This window comes from Pleurodeles waltl, chromosome 11 (genome assembly GCF_031143425.1).
Source record: "Pleurodeles waltl isolate 20211129_DDA chromosome 11, aPleWal1.hap1.20221129, whole genome shotgun sequence".
In the NCBI taxonomy this organism is placed as follows: domain Eukaryota; kingdom Metazoa; phylum Chordata; class Amphibia; order Caudata; family Salamandridae; genus Pleurodeles; species Pleurodeles waltl.
This window is the reverse complement of record NC_090450.1, coordinates 9,990,185-10,016,965: the sequence shown is the minus strand read 5'-3', so window position 1 is coordinate 10,016,965 and position 26,781 is coordinate 9,990,185. Positions and strand designations below refer to the sequence as shown.

The window sequence follows — 26,781 nt, the reverse complement described above, 5'->3', positions numbered from 1 at the left end:
TCCTTCAGCTGTTTCAGATCTTGGCGAGACACAACTGTGTATATCCTCACCCTCTGCCGTGTCTTGTACCCAAGCACTACCCTGGGTTCGGAACTGTCTAACTATGGGACTCTGGTAATCAAGGGGTTCCTCTGACCTTGAACAAGACTGTGACCTTCCTCCACCTGAATGGGAGGTATCAAGTCCTCTGACCTAGATGTGCTTCTGCGTGTGTTGCTGTTCACTGAGGGGATGTAGGGCTGAGGTATCGGGTTAACCAGTTGCATCTCCCCTCGCAGCTGCCTGGGACCTGTTTCTGTTGTGTTTTTGCATTGCCCTCCCTCCACCCAGAGACCCTCACTGGACCATTTGGAAGTTTCAAAGGTTTCAGAAGAGCTACAATACTGGACCTAAGGCCATTGGATGGTAGCCACATGGCCTATACTACATTTAAGTGACTTAGAACTGTTTCAGTATTTAGAAATCCTGCCCAGATCCTGACTTTACACAAGAAATGTAATTCTTTGTTCTTCTATCACTGAGAACATTTCCCCTCTTGACAGCATTCCTGGTCGAGAGACTGCCCCACATCCTACTCTTAGGATCTTTATAGTATCTGGGCTCGTGCTGTACTTGACTAAGGGCCTCATTAGGAGTTTGGCGGTTGAACCGCCCAAACTCTAATATGGCTGTGGGGAGGTGGCCGTCCAGCCGGCAGCCTCACCGCCGTCGTATTATGATGTTTCCTTTGGGCTGACAGGTGGAAACGTCGTATTAAGATGTTTCCGCCGGGCTGACTGGTGGAAACCGTGCTGCAGGATTGTCCTCTGCACCCTAAAGGAGCCGAGGTCAATACCGTCACACACAGCACCGTCGGAATGCGCACTATCAGCAATAGCAGACAGTGCACATTCCAAAGATGCTGACGGGGGGGCTCCTGCATTGCCTGCAACATAGTCGTGGGCATTGCAGGCCCCCCCGTGACCTCAACTCTGCCTTCCCGTCATGAAGAGGCTGGAGGAAAGGAAAGTCATGATTAGCACAGCAGTGCAGAACTTGGCACCGCCGTGGCTGACCACGACTTTCACTACCACCAACCCATCGGGATCCCGGATCCTGGCAGTGGTCTCCTGGCAGTCTGACCGCCAGGATCGTAATCTGGTGGTTGGACCACCAGGACTGCAGTGGTCAGACCGACAAACTTGTAATCAGGCCCTAAGTCTGGTATCGAGGCACATTCTTCTGTGAGGTGAAAGTTGGGGTGAAATCTTTGATCATAAAGAATGACCATCTCCTGGTCTGTCTTTATTCCATTTCTCTCCTACTGCCCTCCATCAATACCTAAATGCACATTCACTGATTCCGTCATGCGAAGATTGGCTGTATTTGGCCGGAATTCCGCAAATTCCACCAATTGTGCTGGTGGAATGAAACATTCTGCCCACCCCTAGAAGAAATCTCAAGAAAACCTTGGGACAAGAGAATGATTACAATGTTGTCTGAACCACAGGGAAAAACAAATGCTTTGTGCAGGCTTTGATAGAGATTTGACTTGTTCTGGGTACATTTCTTTCAATTGGAAATGAAAAACTCTGAGACACACAGTTCAGAGAGCAAGGAGTTACTTTTTCTTTGGAACTGCCAGCCTTTTGACATTCTTCAATCATGCGTGAAGTTGCAGGGCCTGCAGTTTGGGACAGGAGCCTGTAAGCCCTGAGGTATCAAATGACATGAAACAGACCGAAAATTGAAAGGCAATTTCCCTATCGCGGCCTTTGTTAGTTCATCTCTTATCCCAGCCTTCGTTAGTCCATCTCTTATCCCAGCCTTCATTAGCCCATCTCTTATCCCAACCTTCGTTATTCAATCTCTTATCCCGGCCTTCGTTATTCAATCTCTTATCCAGGCCTTCGTTAGTCCATCTCTTATCCCAGCCTTCGATAGTCCATTCTCTTATCCCAACCTTCATTATTCAATCTCTTATCCCAACCTTCGTAATTCAATCTCTTATCCCAACCTTCGTAATTCAATCTCTTATCCCAACCTTCGTAATTCAATCTCTTGTCCCAACCTTCGGTATTCAATCTCTTGTCCAAGCCTTCGTTAGTCCGTCTCTTAACCCAGCCTTCGTTAGTCCATCTCTTATCCAAGCCTTCGTTAGTCCATCTCTTATCCAAGCCTTTGTTAGTCCATCTCTTATCCCAGCCTTCGTTAGTCCATCTCTTATCCCAGCCTTCGTTAGTCCATCTCTTATCCAAGCCTTCGTTAGTCCATCTCTTATCCCAGCCTTCGTTTGTCCATCTGTTATCCAAGCCTTTGATAGTCCATCTCTTATCTCAGCCTTCGTTAGTCCATCTCTTATCCCATCCTTCGTTTGTCCATCTGTTATCCAAGCCTTTGATAGTCCATCTCTTATCCCAAAGAGTAGAGTTAGTAACCCCCGCATGCACACACAGCAGATACAAGGTTTATCTACCTAACTGATTTCACAGTAGATTTCTGTGCTTCATTAATTGAGGGTCCTTTGTAGCTTTAGAAATTGTACCCAGTGTATTTGTGGGTGGAATGTGTGTTCCTTTGCTTTACTGTATTTATGTGGTTTATGAACTACACTGGAATTTGGTTACATAATGTTGGTATATTTTGTTTTTACTCCTGCACATTACATAGGTTAATAATAATATATAATAGGTTAATAATATTGGTTCCCCTCTGTCCTTTTTTTGTTTGCTAGATTTGTGCAATCTCCAAACTGTTGATTCTTCCCAATTATTTCAATGTGTTAATTACAGTGAGTTGGAATTTTTTGTCGCTTTCACCTCAAGGCTTGTTCTTAACACTAAAAAACTGATAATGTTGTTGCTAAGGACAAGGATGATCCTAGACTTTTAAAAGTAGTGTGTGAGCTAATTCACTGCAACACAACAGAAGGTTTCCAGCCCAAGTCTCATTCATTTTGATACATGTTTGATTAGGAATCTCCAGTAGCGCCAACATTGTTTACATACATTTCAGAGCCATTTGGTTTTTGTTCCCTCTGTCCAGAACACACCATCCAAACCTGAGCTGTTGTCAGCCCTTCCTTACCTACATAAACACACAAAACAATACATGAAAATAAACGTGTCTGCTTTCTAAAGTCTGCAGTCCTTACTATTTGGTGAATGAGAAGACCCACAAAATGTGTTTCCTGAGCTCAATTAATTACTTTAGAAACCTTTTCAATGCCAATGTGGGTAAATACACAGTGAAATGTAAACACTTGGAATCCATAGGATAGCATTAGTGTACTCGGGTACCTTCAGAGCCTTGAGTACCGCGGCCCCTTCGAACTTCTCATTGGGGGTGTGGGGCGAGGACTTGCCCCGGTAACCATCACCGGCCTGAGTGATTGCCTGAAAGAGAAGAAACTTCATTCGTTAGTTCACCTCAGCTTTACTATGTGCACCAAAGTTTCAAGGTTCAGTTGTCCTCTGGACGTGCCTGAGACAGAAACTCCAGAGCATTCACAAAGATCTGACGGAAGGAGACGATTTGCAGATGCACATTTGAAGCATTTACTCTTTTTTTTTAACCTCTGCCTTTACACTATTACAGGCCAAGGTCACATATACATTTCTGGGAAAATAGGTTAACTTTGAAGTGGCATCTTCCAAGTCACTGATGGCACTACTCACAAGGGCACAAATACTGATGCCGGCATCAAAAGACACCATCACTTTGTACTTCCTGCATCGTTATTTCACTTCCTGGACCACGTCTACAATGGTGGCGGACAACCGCCCCCCCCCCCCGGTGGCAGTCAGCGGGCCTGTCTCTTTATGGTCCAAAGTGATGACCCGGGAAGCAATGGCCAGCAGGACTGGCTGTGGTGGTCTGAATGTTACAGTCGATAGTGACTATGACGGGGGACACTAGTCACTCCAAGTTGGCCATGGTGGTACGCCCCTACAGCTAAGGGCGGTTTCTGCACTGTAATAAGGAGGTCTAACACAGGCCCAAAGAGGTCTAGAAGAACACTTCTTATTAAGGAGCTTTGACAACATGGGGATCGATATGGGACGGAAGAGACCACACGTGCAGTACTCACCCTGGCTTTGTCGAGTGTTTTTCGTTACCGATCCAATTGTTGGGCACAGCCTTGCCAGCTAGTGGCTGGTATTGGCAGACCTTTCTTTAATAACTCTAGGTAGGTTGACCTGATGTCAGAACTACACTACACCCCGAGGTTCTGCTTTGGCTTTAGATTGTACGATGACCCTTCCCATGAGATCACCTCCATCCTTACAATATCTTCTCCCCTTATGCAGAGGCTCAGGTGGACCTCATAGAAATCTAAGAGACATCGAACTTCTGAAAGTCTGTTAAACACAGATAACATGCCCCTTGCTTCAACCATCTTTGGTAGATATGAGTTCCAGGCACAGAGAGAGCAGCAAAACGACCTCACTTCAGTGGGTGGGCTCAACACTGAAGTGTCTTTAGAGGCTGCCTTAATATTGACCCTGTGGCTGCTTCGCAATCCTCTTGTAGAATATTTCATTTAAAAGCTGTCCTGCTCTTGGTCTCATCGGATGTGATTTATGGTGAATTGTCCACTGATTGTCAACTAAATGACAGCGCTGGTCAGCTTCCTTAAGGTAACTTGTGTCTTGCTGACTGGTTGAACACGCCAAGTGGCCGGTGGATACTCCTGAGGTCTTCCATTGACCATATTCACACCTACCTGACTAGTACTGTCTGCAAGATTCATCTCACGCTCAAGGGCGAATGTGTAGAGAAAAGCAGAAGTTCCAGAATAAAAATCTTTTGGATAATAATCTGACCTGACTCTCTGTGGAAGTCAGGCCGGGTTTAAATACTGCGGGACTCCTGTGTAATGTTTTGAAAGGCCCATCTAACAAGGGTGACTGATGTACCTGTCCCTTCCACCCATGGTTACCTGCTGATGGCCCTTTGACTATCATTCTCTCCCTGAGATTTAATGTGGGTGCACGTCCCTACGTAAATCCCTCTCCAACACATCCTTGACCACGCTTTAAAGCTCGCTAAACCTTACCTTGTTGCAGTAAGTATGCACTATTCATCAGCATGTCCCCCTGGTCCCTCTGACATTTACTACCAAGTACTAAAGTTACACGTGTAAGTACCTCCCCACAGAAAAAGGGAGGCGAGGTGGAGATTTACACTTGTAGGTTTGTGAATAGCATTTTGTGGTCCTTTGGTAGCACTGTTGTGGTACTTCCCAATCTCTAACAAAATGCAGTTTGTTAACAGGCCCTTGGTGTCTGCATGATGCCATCATGCACAAGGCCGGCTCTAGGGCGGTGCGCCCGGTGCCACCGCACCGGGCGCTGACTTCAGGTGGAGGTGCTGTGTTTGCAAGTGTATTATTGTTTAAAAGCACCTGCTGCCGCATTTCGTGCCTCCAGCAGTTTTCAGGCAACAATAAAAATGTCAAGAAACCGCAGGTGATTACGTTTTTGTCCAGTGGAATGTTTTGAGTCATTTTAAGGTAGCGCAGAGGGTTAACATGCCAACTGCAAATCACGTGCATCATACAGACCACAGAAGCGCATATCATGTAAAGAGGGCAGTGAGTTACTGCTTTTATTGTAGAGAACCTTTTGTTACTTGCTGTCTATAAGTTGCAATGCTATAGCAGAGCAAGCTCTAACTGTCAAAGAGCTGCATGCAAACTGCAAGGTATAGGTTAGAGAGTTCTGATTTTTCCCCAGTATTTCATTATCCTAATGTTGTAAAAAGGGTTCATTTGGGTAGAAATACATTCTTATTAGTAAAGACAAACTCCAACTATGGTGTTACTTTTTAAATTCTGAGTTTCTACTTCTCCAGACCAAGCACTCAAACTATACTGCCTACCAGTATGGATGACCTGTGACCCCTACACCTTGTAGTCCCCTGTCTTATGCAACATTTCCTATACACGGATTTACACACTTATGACTGAATGTCTCTATATGATGTAACGTGCTGTGACACCCTACACTGGTATGAGAGACGCTATACAATGATTAAATGCTTCTGAGAGAGAGTGGTTATGGTGACTTGAGGCGCTCTGTTAAAGGGTGGTAGTGAGAGAATCTGTGGTGGAGATGGTCATTGGGGGTTTCAACAAACGTCGTCACCCAGGGCGCCACCAGCAGCAAAGCTGCCCTGATCACGCACTGTAGTAGTTTGACAGTCCTCATTGTGGGATGCACTGACACTGGGAACCCTGGCTTCATCCTGCTGGAGGAGAGAGCCTGTGTATTGGTAGGCGCACTATTGGCAGTATATCGATGGTGAAGCCACAGAAAGCACCGTATGATCTCTCCGTATTGATGGGAATCGCAGATGGTGGAGTTGTTGTGTCGTCCAGCCAGCAGTCTTGGAACACTGCATCTCTGTGCCCTCCATCAGCAGCCAGGCACCTATCAGAGGTGGAGGTGATGCACATCATGTGGGCTCACTGCTGACCGGTCATTCATGAACGCAATTTGTATGGATTACTTCCCAAACCACAAAGCTTTGCTAGTGTGCAACCCTGACAGTCAATTGCAGGTGTGTCTGGTGACATTGATAAGTTAATGGAAGTAGGGATTTGCTCAACATGGAGATTACGTCTTGAGCTACCACCCTCAATGTATATTTACTTTTCCACTTGCAGGGCTGTTGTAGTTGCAATGCTCATCAATGGGCCACCTTCCTTTCTTTCCTTTGGATTGCTGATTTTATGTGACCCACAGGTCTGCCGGTTCCTCCTCACTAGTGGATGTGTTTGGGTCTCTTTCTCCCCCCAGTGGAATCAGAAGGAGCGTTTTTCGTCTCAGACCTAGGATCCGCCATTTACTGTGCCCACTGGTCATCTGTCTGTATTCACTACGTGGCAACACTGTAGAAGCATCTTCCTCTGGCCAAGGAGCTCTTGTCTGGTTGGTTCTGTGACTTTTCAGATTGTGAGGGTGATTGTTCCAGCCTGGCCCCATTCTCTTCCTTCTTGAGATCCCCACAGATACTTTCTGTGGTTGCCTCAGTATAGACCCTCATGTGAGGTTGTGTTCTCCTACTCACAGAAGATTACAGCCAAAGCTTTAACTCTCTCTGAGCAAATATTTAACTATTTCTGGTCTGTTTGTAGCCACAAAGGCCACGCGTGGGCTGGGGTATCCCTAGAGGGAGTTGGAAATCCTTTCTAGTGTCCTCTTCTTTCCATCCCACATATGTGACCGAATCTTCCATCACTGCATGGGAACTCTTCACGACTATGAAGACACAGTGTTCAAAGTCATGGCAGCAGGAGGCAAGGGGGCTGCAATGTAAAAGCCAGGTATACCATAGTGCTCCTGCTACTGCAAGGCCACAGGAAGCAGAGCGTGGCCAGTATTGGGAACATTGTCAGTGCCTTTGCTTCTCAAAGTTTTCATGGCTACTCAGTCTTGTGAGCCTGAAGGGGAGAGGGTGTGTGGAGGTTTTGGAGGCAAAAACCAGGAAGCCTCTTACCATCATGCTCTGGAGAAAGACATTTGTGGTGCACCTGGGAATTGTGCATGAGCTTGTGGTCCCACGACAGATATTTCCAAATTTCATGCCTCCAAATGTCTTAACAGAAAGTTGATTCATTTTTCTACCGCAAAGAAAAAAGTCTCTCTTCTCGACCAACAGTGTCACTCCAGTTTCCCCGCTCATGGTTTACAGTGCTAGTATCTCTAGTGCTAGTCTTTCTAGTGCTAGCATGTCTAGTGCTAGTATCTCTGTTGCTAGTATCTCTAGTGCTAGTCTTTCTAGTGCTAGCATGTCTAGTGCTAGTATCTCCAGTGCTAGTATCTCTAGTGCTAGTTCTCCAGAGCTAGCCTTTCTAGTGCTAGCTTCTCTGTTGCTAGTATATCTAGTGCTAGTCTTTCTAGTGCTAGTCTTTCTAGTGCTAGTATCTCTGTTGCTAGCCTTTCTAGTGCTAGCCTTTCTAGTGCTAGCTTCCCTGTGCTAGGCTCTCCAGTGCTAGGCTCTCCAGTGCTAGTATCTCCAGTGCTAGTATCTCTAGTGCTAGTATCTCTAGTGCTAGTCTTTCTAGTGATAGTATCTCTGTTGCTAGTATCTCTAGTACTGGTATCGCTAGTGCTAGTATCTCTAGTGCTAGTATCTCTAGAGCTAGTGTTTCTAGTGCTAGCTTCTCTGTTGCTAGTATCTCTGTTGCTAGTATCTCTAGTGCTAGTCTTTCTAGTGCTAGCATGTCTAGTGCTAGTATCTCTGTTGCCAGTATCTCTAGTGCTAGTCTTTCTAGTGCTAGCATGTCTAGTCCTAGTATCTCCAGTGCTATTATCTCCAGGGCTAGCCTTTCTAGTGCTAGCTTCTCTGTTGCTAGTATATCTAGTGCTAGTCTTTCTAGTGCTAGTCTTTCTAGTGCTAGTCTTTCTAGTGCTAGTATCTCTGTTGCTAGCCTTTCTAGTGCTAGCCTTTCTAGTGCTAGCTTCTCTGTTGCTAGTATATCTAGTGCTAGTATCTCTAGTGCTAGTATCTCTAGTGCTAGTCTTTCTAGTGATAGTATCTCTGTTGCTAGTATCTCTAGTACTGGTATCGCTAGTGCTAGTATCTCTAGTGCTAGTATCTCTAGAGCTAGTGTTTCTAGTGCTAGCTTCTCTGTTGCTAGTATCTCTGTTGCTAGTATCTCTAGTGCTAGTCTTTCTAGTGCTAGCATGTCTAGTGCTAGTATCTCTGTTGCCAGTATCTCTAGTGCTAGTCTTTCTAGTGCTAGCATGTCTAGTGCTAGTATCTCCAGTGCTATTATCTCCAGGGCTAGCCTTTCTAGTGCTAGCTTCTCTGTTGCTAGTATCTCCAGTGCTAGTATCTCTAGTGCTAGTACCTCTAGTGCTAGTCTTTCTAGTGCTAGTATCTCTGTTGCTAGCCTTTCTAGTGCTAGCTTCTTTGTTGCTAGGATCTCCAGTGCTAGTATCTCCAGTGCTAGTATCTCCAGTGCTAGTATCTCTAGTGCTAGTATCTCTAGTGCTAGTCTTTCTAGTGATAGTATCTCTGTTGCTAGTATCTCTAGTACTGGTATCGCTAGTGCTAGTATCTCTAGTGCTAGTATCTCTAGAGCTAGTGTTTCTAGTGCTAGCTTCTCTGTTGCTAGTATCTCTGTTGCTAGTATCTCTAGTGCTAGTCTTTCTAGTGCTAGCATGTCTAGTGCTAGTATCTCTGTTGCCAGTATCTCTAGTGCTAGTCTTTCTAGTGCTAGCATGTCTAGTGCTAGTATCTCCAGTGCTATTATCTCCAGGGCTAGCCTTTCTAGTGCTAGCTTCTCTGTTGCTAGTATCTCCAGTGCTAGTATCTCTAGTGCTAGTACCTCTAGTGCTAGTCTTTCTAGTGCTAGTATCTTTGTTGCTAGCCTTTCTAGTGCTAGCTTCTTTGTTGCTAGGATCTCCAGTGCTAGGATCTCCAGTGCTAGGATCTCCAGTGCTAGTATCTCCAGTGATAGTATCTCCAGTGCTAGTATCTCTAGTGCTAGTATCTCTAGTGCTAGTCTTTCTAGTGCTAGTCTTTCTAGTGCTAGTATCTCTAGTGCTAGTATCTCTAGTGCTAGTATCCCTAGTGCTAGTATCTCTAGTGCTAGCATTTCTAGTGCTAACTTCTCTGTTGCTAGTATCTCTGGTGCTAGTCTTTCTAGTTCCTTCATGTCTAGTGCTAGCATCGCTAGCGCTAGTATGTCTTTGCTGAAAGGTTTCTCCTGATATTCAAATGAGCACTAAACACGGCAATGGATAATGAAATATTAAGATGATGATGACTCGAGGGGCACTTTGAGGTTCTTCCTGATGTCACAAGCATCAATACCTCATAAGTCAACTACATAAGGGTATTTTAATGTTTTAAATTAATTGGTTGTCTGAATCAAACACTTCCTGGTGGGATTATCCTGAACACAGTGATTTATAGCAGTTTGCTGCAGCATAAACCAGCATGCATTGATGCGGTTATTTAGTTGTTGCAACTCCACAAAACTCTAAACCTCCATAGATCTAAGAGGCATCACTGTGGAATGTCTCATCGCCTTATTTGTGAAGAGCTGCAGTGAGTCAACCCTCACCCAAATGTGGTGAGCGTGTGATCCAGGCTGTGAGTAGCTTGGACAGTTTAGGAACACCCATAATGTTACTTCTGACTGGGCTTTCACAAACCTCTGAATGGTCCATTTCTACTCTAGAAATGGTAGGAGATTTTGGTCAGTGTGGGAGTAAATCATTTCTCGTGCGGGAAAGGCAAGTAAACTCGAGACTGGCGAGGAGCTGTGGGTTGGTGATTCTACACCAGAAACAGTATTTTGGCTGTGGAGAAGAATAAAGGTAACCAGAAGCAACTGCAGGAATGCATGTCTACGTGTACAATATATATATTTAAAAATGATCTCATATGGGTGCAAATGACCCTGTGATGTATGGATGGTGTCATCGTAGACGCCCCCTTGGTCTCTACTTACACTAGCGAGCCGCTGGATCTGTCGGCACTCTTCCGCAGAGATGACGTTGTCCAGCTGCACGCGTTGGGTTCCGTTGAGTTGCTCGGAGTTGTAGACAAATTTCACCTCTTCGTACAGCAAGGGCCCCCCTGTGAAAGTCACGAAATCAATACGGTTAATTGTATATTTGAGAGGAACCACAGCTAATATAAGGAACTCATGTCAACAGTTGAACTTTCCATCTCCCTGAGCTACCACCATGCCACTCGTCGACACGCTAAGAAGTAGGCAACTCAATCTTCCGGGGGGGTTAGGGGGATGAGGGGGGGGTGAGGGGCACCCCTTACCTCACAGGAAGGCAAGAAAACACATGGTCTTTAAAAATAGGTTATTTTTCAGTAACAGACTTTTTACACATTTGGATAAAGAATTAGAATCATTGTCCATAAATGTCTAATGTTAACCAGATGTTTCTTCAGAGCAGACTGCATGAAGTGATGGAAACCCTAGTCACCCTGCCAAGACTGTAACAATATCCAAAGCAAAATATAGAGGAATTCTGAATGCCTATTAGACATCTCCTGAGGACTGAATATTGCTTTTTCAGTACCCTGCATTCCTGAACAGGCAAAGGCGTTTTCAGGGCGTCCTGGTCCTCAGCTTCTGCACGGTGGCAGCCAAGTTTCCGGAAGGAAGTAGTTTAGCCAGCGTACTGCTTGGCCCGGGCTGGTCTGTCCTTGGCACAGACCACTGGCTCGTGTTCTGATGAGTGAGGTGTAAAGATGGAATATCCTTTCACGCTTGCTTTAGATCAAATGGTGCAATCGTCATAACTACTGAGCATCTCCTGCTTCAGGGCAAGCTAGTGAAAGGCGAAACGGTTGCACCTTATTATATTAAGAGTATATATTGATGTTGGAGTTGTGACCTTACCAGTGACTTTGGCAACTTCAGTGAAGACTTAAGAAATGTGACTGGAACAAACTGAAGAGTGGTTTATCCTACTGTATGAGGCACACAGAAATGTCAGAGACAAACTAGGAATTTTGAGTCGAAACAGACTTAAGGAGAATTTCGCACAGCCTTAAGAACCACACAAGCAAAGTCATCAAAAACTAGCAATTTTGGCTTAAACACACTGAAAAAGCAATTTATGTAACATATTGATAAGCACATTCAAGATCAGCAGAAACCTTGGGATTTAGTGGAAACAACTGAAACAAATTGAGGAGTGGCTTAATGCCTTTGACATAAATATCTAGTGTCCAATATCTTACATCACTTTGAGGCAACTGAGACAATGGCCAGAAACTGTGACTCAGGGTTGTGGTAAGCAGTGTTATTTCTGCACCGCTCACTGCAGTGTTTGTACAAAATATTGAGTTCAGAATATCGTGATACATGAATAATGAAAAAATAATATTGAGTTGCGAAATAGGTGGTATAGCATATCATTGTCAAAAATCAGTTTTTTGTAAATAATATCGTTTTTAAGAATATCTGTTTTTTATATGTTTTCTCAGTAATATAGTTGTAAAAATATATGTTTTAGTTAATATATTATTGTAGGTGTTAAAATTGTTGGTATAATTGTTATTTACTTTACAAAATGTAACTTGTAACTTTGAGGGCCTCGAGAATACGAGTACAGTGGTCCATGGATTGCCGCAACCTTGGCGGCTCGACCGCCACATTACGATGCTGTCATCCCAGGATCAGATGTATTGGCAGTGGTGCAAATCGTGGTCAGCCACAGTGCCGCCGTGTTCAGCAGCGTCGTGCTGATCACCACTTTCCTTTGTGCCAGGCTTTTCATGGTGGTGTCACCATCTTGAAAAGGCTGGCGGAAAGGCAGAGTTGGGGCCACAGGGTGGGGCCCTGAACTGCCCACAACAGGTTATGGGCAGTGCAGAGGTCTCCCTGTCATCACACTCACACTCAGAATGCGCACTCTCTGTCATGGCAGACCGTGCGCATTCCAAGTGTGCTGTTTTCAGCGGCATTAGCCTCGTCTCTCTCTGAGATCTGAAGTCAAAGCTGTTGCACTGTTTCTGCGGGCCAGCCTGGTGGAAACATCGCCATGCTGCAGTGGGGAGACCGCCGGCTTGGCAGTCGCCTGCCCACCATCGTATTGGTGGTCCGGCTGTCGGATTGCCGAGATCAAAGTGTTTTATTTATTTTTTAATATTATTAGTGATTTATCGTGTCATAAACAGGTTGTTAGGTTTGTACGGGGACAATGTGGGAAGTTATTTTCATGAAAAATATGTCTACTTTATTGTTAATTTGTGTTTTATTTTTTAATTGATTTAAAATTATGCACATTTTTAAAGTGTTTTTCTTTCCTGTTTTATTATTAGTAACAGTCATTTCTGTTTTAGTAGCGGGTTGTCAGGTTCCTAGGGGTTTAGGGTGGGAAGTTCATTAAGCTATAAAAGAAATTATAAATTGTTAATAGATGTTAAATTGTCAAATAATTATTTAAGTGAATGTTTATTATGTAAATAGTTTAATACTCTTTTGATTGAGTTATATTTTATTTGCATGTTGGCGGGTTTGTAAGGGAGAAGGGTAGGAAGTTGAACTACGTTAAATGTATTTTAATCAATGCTGTTTAAAAAAATATATTATTTGATTAGTTATGTATATTACTTAAGTTTTTATTTATTGTGTAATTGTATTTTGTATGAATATGTATTTTACTTTTTATATGTTTAGTAAACATGTATTTTTTAATGGTGTGTTATTTCTTTATGTAAGTAGGTTGCTAAGAAAATCCAAATATATTATAAGTATATTATATTTTTTATATAAATTGATATTTATATGCAATTTAATTATTACTAATTATTTATGGATAATATTTTCATATCTATTTTTTAAAAATAATTTATTTATTGATATTTGTGAAATCTTGTTTCTGAGACGATATTTGTCCGTTAAATGTAATTTATTATGCATTAATTGAAATTAAATTAATAATTATTTCATAATTACGTTTTTGTGTACTTAGTCAAATTGATATTATTATATGAAATGTTATTCTTCTCTCTTTTCAATTTATATGTCAACAATATTTTTTATTTGTTAATGAATATATGCATAATTATTTCTGCGCACTGTAATTTAATAGTGTTTTGTTTTACAACATTTTACTGAATTAATAGGATTTGTATTCATGTATGAAATCCCTTTAAAATCACACATTTTCCTTGCTATTGCTAGGCTGGAGTGGGAATGGTAAATTAATGCCCTTCGAAGTTGAACACCTTCCCTAATGTTGCTTAGACTGATGTTGGGATAGTAATTCTAACGCCTCTGAAGTCAAACACTTTCCTATTGTTGTTTACAGTGGCGCAGGAATAGTAGGAAGTAAACAGTAAATAGTAAAAGGCCAACGCTCTGAAGTCCATCACTTTCCCTACTGTTGCATAAACTGGAGTCGGATTAGTATATCTAATATTTCCAGAGTCCAACACCTTTCCTAATGCTAGGTAAATATAGTGTACATTATTATGTGCTTATTTATTTAGTTACATTATTTATTTTTATTTTTAATTGTTTAACTGTTTATAACATTCTTAGTAAATGCGCCTTTTGGGGTTTTACTTTTTAATATTTTATAGATTGGGATAATTAATTATTATATTTAGTTTGTGAATTGTTTATATTTTTGTTATGTATCTTTTATATATTATGCTTTTTATAGTAGTAAATTTGAACATTTAACTGAAAATTATTATAAAGTAATTAATGTAAAATATATATGTTTTATTAATTCAACTACATATATATTTAAATATATATTTATATAAAGTAATATATATTAGTAGAATGTATTTATATTATTTTTGACACAATAGTTTTGCCAACTATATTGTTTACCACAATATTGTGTCATTGAACCCCTGAGTGCCGCAAACACGTGTGAATCTGTTGCCCAAACAAGAGTTGTTTCGAGGGAAGCTAAACACACACTTCCAGCGCATGGCACCAGATCGTCCTCTGAGTCCAATGAGTAACTCAAAGGAAGAATGTCCTTATACAGGGAGTGCAGAATTATTAGGCAAGTTGTATTTTTGAGGATTAATTTTATTATTGAACAACAACCATGTTCTCAATGAACCCAAAAAACTCATTAATATCAAAGCTGAATATTTTTGGAAGTAGTTTTTAGTTTGTTTTTAGTTTTAGCTATGTTAGGGGGATATCTGTGTGTGCAGGTGACTATTACTGTGCATAATTATTAGGCAACTTAACAAAAATAAATATATACCCATTTCAATTATTTATTATTACCAGTGAAACCAATATAACATCTCAACATTCACAAATATACATTTCTGACATTCAAAAACAAAACAAAAACAAATCAGTGACCAATATAGCCACCTTTCTTTGCAAGGACACTCAAAAGCCTGCCATCCATGGATTCTGTCAGTGTTTTGATCTGTTCACCATCAACATTGCGTGCAGCAGCAACCACAGCCTCCCAGACACTGTTCAGAGAGGTGTAATGTTTTCCCTCCTTGTAAATCTCACATTTGATGATGGACCACAGGTTCTCAATGGGGTTCAGATCAGGTGAACAAGGAGGCCATGTCATTAGATTTCCTTCTTTTATACCCTTTCTTGCCAGCCACGCTGTGGAGTACTTGGACGCGTGTGATGGAGCATTGTCCTGCATGAAAATCATGTTTTTCTTGAAGGATGCAGACTTCTTCCTGTACCACTGCTTGAAGAAGGTGTCTTCCAGGAACTGGCAGTAGGACTGGGAGTTGAGCTTGACTCCATCCTCAACCCGAAAAGGCCCCACAAGCTCATCTTTGATGATACCAGCCCAAACCAGTACTCCACCTCCACCTTGCTGGCGTCTGAGTCGGACTGGAGCTCTCTGCCCTTTACCAATCCAGCCACGGGCCCATCCATCTGGCCCATCAAGACTCACTCTCATTTCATCAGTCCATAAAACCTTATAAAAATCAGTCTTGAGATATTTCTTGGCCCAGTCTTGACGTTTCAGCTTGTGTGTCTTGTTCAGTGGTGGTCGTCTTTCAGCCTTTCTTACCTTGGCCATGTCTCTGAGTATTGCACACCTTGTGCTTTTGGGCACTCCAGTGATGTTGCAGCTCTGAAATATGGCCAAACTGGTGGCAAGTGGCATCGTGGCAGCTGCACGCTTGACTTTTCTCAGTTCATGGGCAGTTATTTTGCGCCTTGGTTTTTCCACACGCTTCTTGCGACCCTGTTGACTATTTTGAATGAAACGCTTGATTGTTCGATGATCACGCTTCATAAGCTTTGCAATTTTAAGAGTGCTGCATCCCTCTGCAAGATATCTCACTATTTTTGACTTTTCTGAGCCTGTCAAGTCCTTCTTTTGACCCATTTTGCCAAAGGTTAAGGAAGTTGCCTAATAATTATGCACACCTGATATAGGGTGTTGATGTCATTAGACCACACCCCTTCTCATTACAGAGATGCACATCACCTAATATGCTTAATTGGTAGTAGGCTTTCGAGCCTATACAGCTTGGAGTAAGACAACATGCATGAAGAGGATGATGTGGTCAAAATACTCATTTGCCTAATAATTCTGCACTCCCTGTAGTTAGGGGAGCGCGGATTCTTACGATGGCCCTTGACGGAGCGGAACTGGTGCCAAACTGCCCATTGTCAGTAAAGATCCCCAAACTCCGCTTCATTAGCAGCGCTTCTTGCTCTTGATACAACGTCCCCGCTTGATGGACCCTGGGACCCGATAGAGACCACGTGACAGAATGTTCTAGAACAAGCTGACCCTTCCATTACCCATGATTCTTCACAACACAAACTGAACCCTAACATTCCTAGGGCTCATGATTTTATAGTATTTATGTTTTAACCTCGGTATATGTTCATATTTGTTTTGTGGACTATGAAAAAATAGATCACAACTGATAGAGCTCCACATTTATTTGGGGAGTGAAAGCACTGTCACTGATGTGCATGCACCTTTGCAGAGCTACAGCTAATGACCGCTCCGCCCTTTGTTAAGTCTCCCTACTGTCAATATGCAGAGGGATTGGCTGGCAGTCATGACTGACGGCAGGGACAAGCGCTCAATGGAAAACCTACATTCTTTATTTTTTTAAATTAATACAAACAGGGAAACACATTGTTTAATTTGTAAATAACAGTTAAAGCTGTAACCTGGGAGCTTTAAACAGAACCAAGAGCTCAGCAGACATTGTGGTCTGGTCTGGACCCAGAAGAGATGGACGACTTAGAGTAACAATTCAACCAAACCAGCAGAAGCGATGGCAACTTTAGAAGAACAAATCAAGTGACCGGCTGGATCTGTCGACTGCGGCAGCTGTTGCTCCACTCTCCCACCTCCATGTGGTCCCAGCTAGAGCAGGTCCCTGTATTGCTTTCACACCTGTTTCCTTTTCTTCCATACTTGGAGACCTCTCCGCTCCAGTGCACGGTTCACTTCAGGTCATGGTTCGGTCTTCTAGCCGCATCCAGAGCCGAGTACCTAAGACTTCAATGGCTTCCGCAGATCTCTCAGCAACACGTTCCAGCAGGCCTTAGAGTCTGCCGCAGCTCCTTGAAGACTTTGACGGAGCTGCTGCCAGACACTTTTTGCACAACCCCAGCCCCTTTCTAACATCCTCTAGGCATGGTTGTACTCAAAGATTTCCAAACATAGATCCACAGTGTAAATCTCAACTCACTTCTTCCTCTGAAGATTATGGCACAAGGGACAATTCTCAGCCCATCATCTTTTGAAACAGGATAAAATACATGGCTAGAAGGCTTGGTGGCAACTGAGGGCCTTCCGCCTTATGTACTTGATGCCTTAGGGCCTGAATATGACTTTGGTGATCACACCATCAGCCCGCTGCGGCGGCAGTTGATAGCCAAGCCGGCAGCATCTCGACCGCTGCATTACGAGTTTCCCACGGTGCTGGCGGTGTGTGGGTGGCACAGTCATGGCGGCAGCACACTTCTGCTTTAAAAAAGAGTCTGAAGGCAACACAGGCCATCCTGTGGTGCCTACAGCCAGTCAGGCGCACTGTTCCTTGCATCATCTTGTGCACGTGAAACAGTGAGTGCACCGACCTTATAGCATCCGAAGCCACTACATGGGCACCAGCTATGTTACAAAAAAGCACATTCGCTCTAGTGCCAGTTATTTGGCTCATTACCTGCCTTTCCAACAACTCTCGCATGGCAGCCTAAAAATATCAGAATCAGTTTGAAGCAAGTCTGCTCAAATGCCGTAGCTCACAAAACGTAGAAACATGTAGAAACTTTATATTTCTTGTGATGATCTACAACATGCAGCATTGAAAAATGTTTACATAAGTATCTCCTTTTGGTCGTTAAATTTAGAAAAACTGACCAGAATGAAAGCTAGTTCTTGTTTATGCTTTGAACTGTAGTTGAACGCTATTTTATCTGCCTTTTATCTTGGTGGCTGCTGGCTCGGCCAACAGGCATTAGAGACCACACAACTCAGTTGTAATAACTTATTACAGTTGAGTAGCTCCGTCATCTCTTATTACAGGTGACTTCACTAGTATGTTGTTGCTTGAGTAATTAAAGGACAAGTTATGTGGTCCTTAATCAGAGTAACTGCATAGCTCTCACTGAAGAGAGTATGTAATTAGTCGAGAAGTGATATGGTGAAATTATCGCTCTGTGGCTTACTTTAATGCACACTAATCTATTAGCCCTGGTGAAGTCAATGTCTTATTTGACGAGGCGAAACGCGTTGGGTAGAATCTGTATACTGTCAGGCATTGGAGACTGTGCTAATAAAAAAGACACACATTTGAAAATGTGAAAAAACCTAATTTGTGTGCAGTTTCTCGCCCATCTTTAAATATAGTCTTTAACTGGACTTTTTCACCTTGCCGGAAGAGTACACACACTTCATTAAAATGAAGAAAGAGGCAAAGCAAAAGAGTGTTGTACATGGTGAGGAGACTGGCTTTAAGGTGGCTTCAGGTCACTTGGATCATAGAAAGTCAACCACAGTTCCAGTTCCAACTCTTCGGAGCGGCTCTTCTTGACGGCTCTTCTCAATGAGTCTTATTGTCTCAAGATGATTTCATTAATAGGTCCTCCCTGAGGGCTCCTCTTTTGGCTCCTCTTGATCTCTCTTCTAGCCAGGCATTTCCTGATAACTTTTCTCATTAAATCTTCTTCAACAGCTCTTCCAGACAGCTCTTGTGCTCAATCTTGTGTTGTTGACTCCTCTTAACGGGTATAACTCATGTGCTCTTCTAGACAGATATAAATAACGCTTCACCATGGGAACTCTCCTGGGCGGCTCCTCAGTATAGCTCTTCTCAATGAGTATTCTTTGAGGGCTCCTCTCTACAGCTCATCTGGATGACTCTTTTGGTCATCCACTTCCTCGTGACTCTTCTTAACGAGTCTTCTACAGCAACGTTTCTGGACAGCCCATCTACACAACCTGGTCTTAACTCTTCAGGATGAACATTAATAATTCTTCACCATGAGCTCTAATGGACGGCTCCTCCGGGCAGACTGTTCTTGACAGTTCTTCTCAATGAGTCTTAGGCATGAATTCTTCTGGATGACTCCTCTGGTCCTAAGGCTCTTCGTAAAGTCTTGTCTCGTTTAATCTTCTTTGGAGGTTCTTCCACACACTTCTTTTGGGTAGGTTCTTTGTGAAACCTCTTCTTGACTGAGACGTCTAATTGATAAACTCTCATTGATGGTTCTGCTGAAAAGGCTTAGCTCGACAGACTCTTTTAGATAGCTCATCTTCATAGGTCTTTCTGATGGACTCAATGGATTACCATTGGTGGTGGTCTCTTCTAGAGAGCTCTTTCAGACTCACCCTGTTAGCGGGGCTCTTCTTGACTGTCTCAATTTGACAGCTTTTCTGGATGGCTCTTCTGGACAATTCTTCTTGGTAGACCATTCATGACACTTCTTCTTGGCAGTGTTTCTGGGAGATTTGATCCAAGCACTCTACTTCATGGCTCTCTTACCCAGGCTATTTTGGTGTCTCTATCAATGGATTGTCGTGACAGACTCGTCATGACGGGCTACACCCAGAGGTTTGCTGCTCTTTTACACATCAGTCTGGTAAGGGATTCATAATGGGCACATGAGAGCCCTTCTTTACTTCTGTTCTTGAATACAAGGTTGGATAATCAACTCTTAAGGTTTTTTCCTAGTACCTCTACGTCTTGTTCATGTTTCACACTAATTGAGGAAAAGATTACCCAACACATCACAACCTATGGTACTCAAATCTAAATCCCCCCTGATGCTCAATTTCTGAAAACACAGACATGGCTGTTACAAACCCATCAATATACCCTACGACACACGTGTACATACATGCACACTATCTTCATATATTTTCAACGTACCCTCGAATCACCTCCCACAAACAGGAAGGTTAAATACTTCCACCGAGCTTTTGCCTATCCTATCTACACCTTACATCTTGTATCCCTCTCAACAAGTGTTTCTTCGCATGACTCCATTTCGTTTCTGGAGACTGCTGTAACATGATGTTTTGTCATCTAGGTGTGCCCTTTCCCTTGGCAAAAAGGCAATTTTTGAGACAATTTCTTGGAATCTGCTGACTTCTGAGGTGGCGCTATAAAGTGCCTGCTTTGGCTTTAATGTAGCATCAGCCCTGACTGATGTCCAGACTTTATGATTTTCTACATGAAATTTAGGTTGTGCAACTCAAATATTTTCTCAACAAGTGAGTAGCAAAAGCAGGACATTAGGTGAACGCAGAGCTGTTTGATTTGCTTAATAATGGATTCATATGCAATCAACTTTGAAGTTCTCTGAAGAGGCGAAAACAGATCATCAACTTTGTTAGTGGTCGCCAAGGCGCTTCTTGTCGAAATCTTCCTGGAAGAAGCCAGGGTCAAAGTGAAGGGGCTCACTGTCCATGCTTTTACCTTACCACCCTCCAAATTAGCGCCTACGTCTGCGTTATATAGTGAACTCATAGTGGTGCCATCCTCCAGATAGTCCAGAATTTTCATTTTCAGTTGTTTGCAGTCATTGTCAACAACCAGCACCTTTATAAAAGTGTAATATGTCACTTTCTGCTTTTTATTTCTAGGTTTTCCTTTTCAATTCCCTTTCCAGTCCGATTCTCCTTCCACATTAGTTTTCTTTTCGTTGTGGTAAAATAACACCTTCGTCATTTGTTTTTCTTCTTAGGGCAGCTGCTTTTGTTTTCAATTGGCGGACTAATCCTCTCCAGATACATTTCTGATTCACATTTTGCTATTGCAGCAAATTCTGCCCTTTAACTGCTACCGCGGGGATATGTATCCAACCACCAGTTCGCCCAGACTCTTTGTTTGAACTGGAATCGATTTCACAAGAGTTTATTTTTTAAACATTCACGCTGCACACTTTCCAGTAGCGTTTGTTTTGCCAGAACCCTGAATTGCTTTCGTATGGTTTTATTCAAATACTTTTTTCCCTTCTGTTACCAGTGTAGAACTTCATAGTTGGTTTGTTTCCACAGAAAAAAAAAAACTTTATATAGCAGATCTATTTAGCTTCTGCACCATCAGCAGTGAACAATCACAGGAATTCTAGGATGTTTGATGATGTCTTCTTGAGCTTTAAGACCGGATGTGACATCATTCACTGGATGGTCCCTTTTATGGGATCCATTTTTCCTAAGCTTGCCTAGGCCCCCTGAAGAGCACATTAATTCACCTTTAGGATTTCATCTGACGAGGCGCGTCCCACTTGAGAAGCAAAGGTGCCTTTTTAAAATTAAACCAGTGTACTTAAAGTGTGCCAAAGTTCTTTGCCATCTTTCTTTTGAATGATGAGTGTTCTAATGCTCCAGAAAATCTAAAGTCAAATTGTGGGAAAATATCTTCAGATTAAATTTGCAGCAATGCATTGGTTGCATGGGAACCCCCATAACAACCCATGTAACGCCCCCTTGGCGCTATGTAACGCTTACTTATAGAGTGCTTTTCTAGCGCAATACAAGTTTGCACTTGAGAGTAAAGAAGGACAAAACATTTTGTGCTGGTTTTCGTCACTTTTGTGGCGTTAGCCTAGCGCAAAATGTTTGTAAATCTACCCCTGTGTCTTTTTTAGTGATGAAAACATTTACCCCCCTTGAGCACTATAAGGCGAAGGACACTTTTCTGTAGCCTTGAATTTAGGTATTTTTCAGTTGTAGACTCACATGCTGTGAATACTTCAGCTTTATTTAGGAGTGACTCAGGGCAATTACACATTGCTTTTGTTTGACATGTTGGCATAATCCAATCCAAAATAAGCCTTGTTATTGAACACTGACGGAGGAGAAACTGAACAGATCTTGGCTGTAATAAAACTTGCGACCTTCAGGTTACTCTATCTCTCTAATCATCAATTTTCTAGCTCATTCCCTTTGTTAGCATTTGAACAGCCCCTGAATCTGTGTATGTATCAATAACAAAACAAGAGTGTGTAAATACTGACACTTGTGTAAAGGCACTGTTGTAAATTGTGGATTACTAGTATCTTAGAATGATCCAAGGCCCTTTCCAGCCACTCTCATCCCAGCCTCCATCCTTGATAGGGTAAGGTGTTATGCCATAATGACATGGATGGCGCATCCAAGACAGAGCCGGGCCCAATCCCAGGATTCTGTGTGGTGGGGGCAGCGGCTGATGCAGAACTGGATTCGCCATCACTGATGCTCTTGGTTTCTCTCCCGCCTGCTGGGCTGTAAGGCTCCATACTGGCGCGGCACATGGTCACATGGCTGCTTGCTCCCCATTCTTGGTTTTCAAGGGGCGGCCATTTTCTTTTGCATTCTAGTGCTCCAGTGAACCCTTGACACGCCTACCGTGTGCCTTTGGTGCACTGCAACGGCTCCTATGGCTGCCACCCGCTCAGCGCATCACATGGGTACTAGATCCGAATAGCAAAAAGCAGACCATGGGACATAGGTTTGCAGCCATTTCTGGCTTGGGACTGGCACAACCCTGGGCTTGTTAGGCTCCCTAGTACTTCAGCTTGTTACTGTGGGTGATGGTTAGTTTTAACACTTGTTTACCTGGTATTTCAATAACATGAAACTGAGCGTTCTGCTGCATTTGCACACACATTGGTCACATTGACACCAGAACCGGAGCATGCAGTTGTAAGGATAGGACAGGATCAGCAAGGCGTTTCAGCATCCACAGCAAATGCATGCTCCCGCGTGTCATTTTGAGGAATAGCGTCTGGATCACTCTCAGCGGCCAAGGACTCTTGCTATCTCCAATAATGGTCCCACTGTGTCCTTCGAAAGATGTGTGTGTTTTCCTGCAGCGGGTGGGAGGTTTAACTAGCTCTCCCAGGTCTTCCAGACTTCTGATGTTTTCCATCTACGCAGCCTACAAATTTCATCTACAACTTGAGATGCGGTGGACCACCTCCCCTGGTGGCTGCTCATCGTTTTTGTGAGACCTTGGTAGTCATGTAGAACACCAAGCAGAGATGCTAGTCACACCCATCACCTTCCCAGTTTCCTGCAGCTCCAGGGCACATGCACAGCACTGCAGGCGAGTCGGAGGCATCTCCAGCCCTTTTTGTCGTCTTGATGAACAGCTCTGAGCATGTCCAGTAGGGATGAGCACAAGTTATGCAGAACTTACCATGGATGACTCATTTGGGATCCTGTTCAGTATTTAACAAGATTTGTCAGTACAGAGTTATGTGCATCCTTCGAGAGCTCTCCCTGGCTTATTGATGCCTTCAATCACTTGGTTTTGTGGATGGGCTCAGCCGGGGTCCAAGCGCCAGCACTCCTGCTAGAATCTTTGTGTCGGCGTTTCCATGAGATTCAGTGGTAGTTTTTGACGTCAGTGGGTCCCTACCTCGTCGAGGAATCAAAGTCATCACTGCCCCAGTCAATGATTGTCCAAGCAAAAGGATGATCTGAATGTTAGCAGACACTGGGGCTACTTTACAAGCGTCTCGCGCCGCCAGTGATTCACTGTTCTTTGGCTGCAGGCCCGTATCTCCAGGGCCACGTGAAGCCACTTTGCGTGGCTGTTCTTGGCCACATAGATATGTGGTAAGGCAATGCAGTGCAGGTCACGGCGTTGCCTTACTCTGCATCAAACAGGCATGCTATGGGCATTGCTGTGGATGTTCCCACGCAACATCCATGGACTTTGACGCATCCCCAGATGTACAAGAATCTGTAATCCTGGGAATGTGTCAAAAGCCTACGCCTTCGAACGGTGGCAGAACGAGGAGAAATAGCTTTATTTCAGCTTGTTTTTCCCCTTTGTATGCGTGCAGCATTCTGCAGCACAGATAGAAAGAGGAGAACACCTCCATGGGTTGCTTTTGTGCAGGAAGGTGTCCCTTCCTGCACAAAACAATCATTCTTACAACGCAGACACCCTTGCATCATGGTGTAATGGAGCCTGCATTGGCCCAGGGCAACCAATTATGCCCCAACGCTAGGAAACGACAGGAGTGCGCTGTAGCTCATAGATACAGCACTTTTCTTGTGATGCAGGGCAGTGCAGGTTAGCAACACGCCTTTCAGCACGGCCTGCACCAAAATATTGTAAATGAGTCCCCTTGTTCATAAAGACTGGGGGATCGGGGTCCTTTATAACTTTGCTCATTTCCTCTTGAACTATATTCCAGCCCAGGGGTTGGTGTTTGCATGTCCACTGGTGCCAGGATGGATCATTCCTTCTCAGTCATGTCTTCTTGAGCAGAATTATAGGTTCACTTAAATAATTAAATAGATTCCCTAGGGCTATCCAGTGGGAGCCTCAGCAGTTGCCCACTGGTGATATAAACAGAGGGATTCTGGCACATGACCATGTTCTTAGTCTGGGCATCTGTAATCTCCCCACGTGTTCCCTTTGCTCATCCTGCTTCAACGCTGGGCGAACCAGAGCAAGCCTAGGCTTAGGATCTACACAGAGTGTTCTGCTTGCATTGCCCAATCATACATTCTTGGAGCAAGCGCTTGGCTGTTGTCCGTGCACACTCCCTTGTAGTTTCAGCAGTTGATCTCTCCAACTCTGCCTGTTCTTCCCTCATTCTGTACAGAAGAGCGGGTTCACTCATCCGTTCACGTCTCAGGAATGCTTTCCCGGCTGCACACAAGTTCTGGTTTCACTCTACAGTCTATTGATTGTTTTCCAAGTAATGATTGGAGAATCATTTTGACCCCCTGTCTTTCAGGTGCAAGAGTGTTCGGCGTCCATCGTCTTATCTTTCCAAGGTGGCCCTGGAAGCCCTCATGTTGAATACCATCTTCCGGAATAAGTGGTCGGTGATCCCTCCTCCTGAGGATAGGCCAAGCAGTAATGTTGTGCAGCATGTGGAAAACTATTTAGCATTATTCATTTTATTCTAATATTTATATTGTGCAACCGACCGAGGGAGGTATATGGACCCACAAATATATAACAATTAACTTAGGACACAGGATACATTCATATAGATGAGGGGGGATGAACCTGGTTAATCAATAATAGGGATTCGATGCAGATCATATGAGCAGATACCAGTAGGCTTGAGGAATTAAACATTATTTTCCAAGTTTGCAAATGCTCTGATTATGAGTTATTGACCAGAACATGCTTTTTCAAATGTATGAATCCAGTTTTAAGAGTCAGTAAACTTGTGCTGACGCCTAAAATGAGATTCCAAACCCCTTACCAAATTGCAATTTTAAAGGCGCATGGTGTAATTCTCCTTCCAAATACTGATTTGGTATCCAGTATAGCAATGTTTTATGACTGTAATCCAGTTGCAAAACATTTAAAAGTTAAAGACGACCAAGTTGGAGTGGCAACCCATTTGCAAAACAGAAGGAGCGCACTTGGGAACGTTTCTCCTTTGTATATCTTTTTGAAAATGATGTTGAGGAGTAGGCAGTCGTCTAATGGACCACTGTCAAAACACTTTTTTTTTAAACTAATTTACTGGTCGCAAATTGTGCCCGGATTAATGCTCTGTAGATCCTGAAATCCTTAAATAAGCAGGAATGTTATTGTGTGTCACGAAAGACACAAAGCATGAAGTCTATCCTTGCTTGAACAGCGCACTAGTTGAGATATTAAAGAATACGCATGATAAGGTCGAACTTGTTTGATTTATGTACCAGTCCGGCTCCCGAAGGAAAGATAGGTCTGATTGGGGCTTGTTGTGATTGTGGGATTCCAGCTTGCACGGTGTTCATGAAGACATGAACAGCCCTCTATCGAGGTGGTTTAATGCGCTATACATCCAGCATAGGATTATCATGGATGCTGTCTCTCAATATGCCTCTGCCGTTTGACCCAAAGTGGGATTAACGTGATCTGTCCCAGACAGGGACTATCATCATATTCCAGCCATCCCCGTCCTTTCCACCTCTGTTACGATTCTCGAAAGGTTGTTGAGGATCTCTATTTTCCTCCTCTGGGAGCACACGCAGATCACAGGACAAGCTGAATGTTCAACTTGACATGTATCAAGTTACCTTTGTTGTCAGAGTAGGTTTTCATCACCATGTGGGTGAGTGTTTTTTTCAGACTCAGTCTGGCCGTTCTACAGAGCTTGGGTCTGGAATGATCCCCCAGAAGCAAGATCAGAAGCAGAATCAAGGACTGACAAACACCAAAAATACTCCCTCACTGCTTGTACAGCGCTCCGTACACAATGGTGGACGCAAAGGCTGCAGTTTTGCTATGTATTTAATGTCCACCCATCACAAACCCTGTAGATATGTAGTCTTCTTACCTTCTCTTAACTCTCGGTCAAACGTCTGTGAGCTCCTCCTCCCTGGTGCAAGGCCCTGAGCCTCTGATGGTTCACTGTGCACTCCAAAGGGAACCCTATGTACAAACGACGAGAGGTCAGTGGCATGTAAGACGGTCTCGTGGTAACGCAGTGCACTTAAGCAAAACCTTATGACAGTGTAGTACACAACTTCTCCCCTATAGCGTTTAATTCTCCAAACTGGTGTCATTCATCCGTATCTACCTCTTGATCCGAGAGCAGAACTGATACATCTTTCTCTATATAGATCTCTAAGGTTTATAGGCTCGCACAAAACAACTCAGAAATGAAAGGCAGGCTTGTCAAAGCCACTCTCACTGTAGTGACATCACAAGGGCTCACAAGTAGTGAACGACACAAAGACACAAGGAAGGCACATGCACGTGAGTGGGAAACCGAGAACTGGAAAATATCTGTAGAGGTTACATTATTTAGACAAAACACTGTCACAGTGTACACACCAGCCACGTGCCGTGGCCTGGTACTGAGCGCGTGAACACCCACGTCAGGCAGGTAAAGCTGGTCTGCAGTAAATGATCAAAACTGGCACATTG

The 26,781-nt window shown here is 43.4% G+C and overlaps 1 protein-coding gene across 1 annotated transcript in view; it reads right to left on the bottom strand.

Annotated features, from left to right (window-relative positions):
* The window catches only part of P3H2 (prolyl 3-hydroxylase 2), a 325,207-nt gene that overhangs the window by 47,681 nt on the left and 250,745 nt on the right, over positions 1-26,781 (bottom strand). Inside the window, exons 8-10 of the mRNA XM_069212790.1 lie at positions 26,189-26,283; positions 10,451-10,578; positions 3,279-3,374 (exon numbers count right to left, since the gene is read on the bottom strand). Of these exons, the coding sequence (XP_069068891.1) occupies positions 3,279-3,374; positions 10,451-10,578; positions 26,189-26,283 (319 nt within the window). The remainder of the gene's footprint in view (positions 1-3,278; positions 3,375-10,450; positions 10,579-26,188; positions 26,284-26,781) is intronic.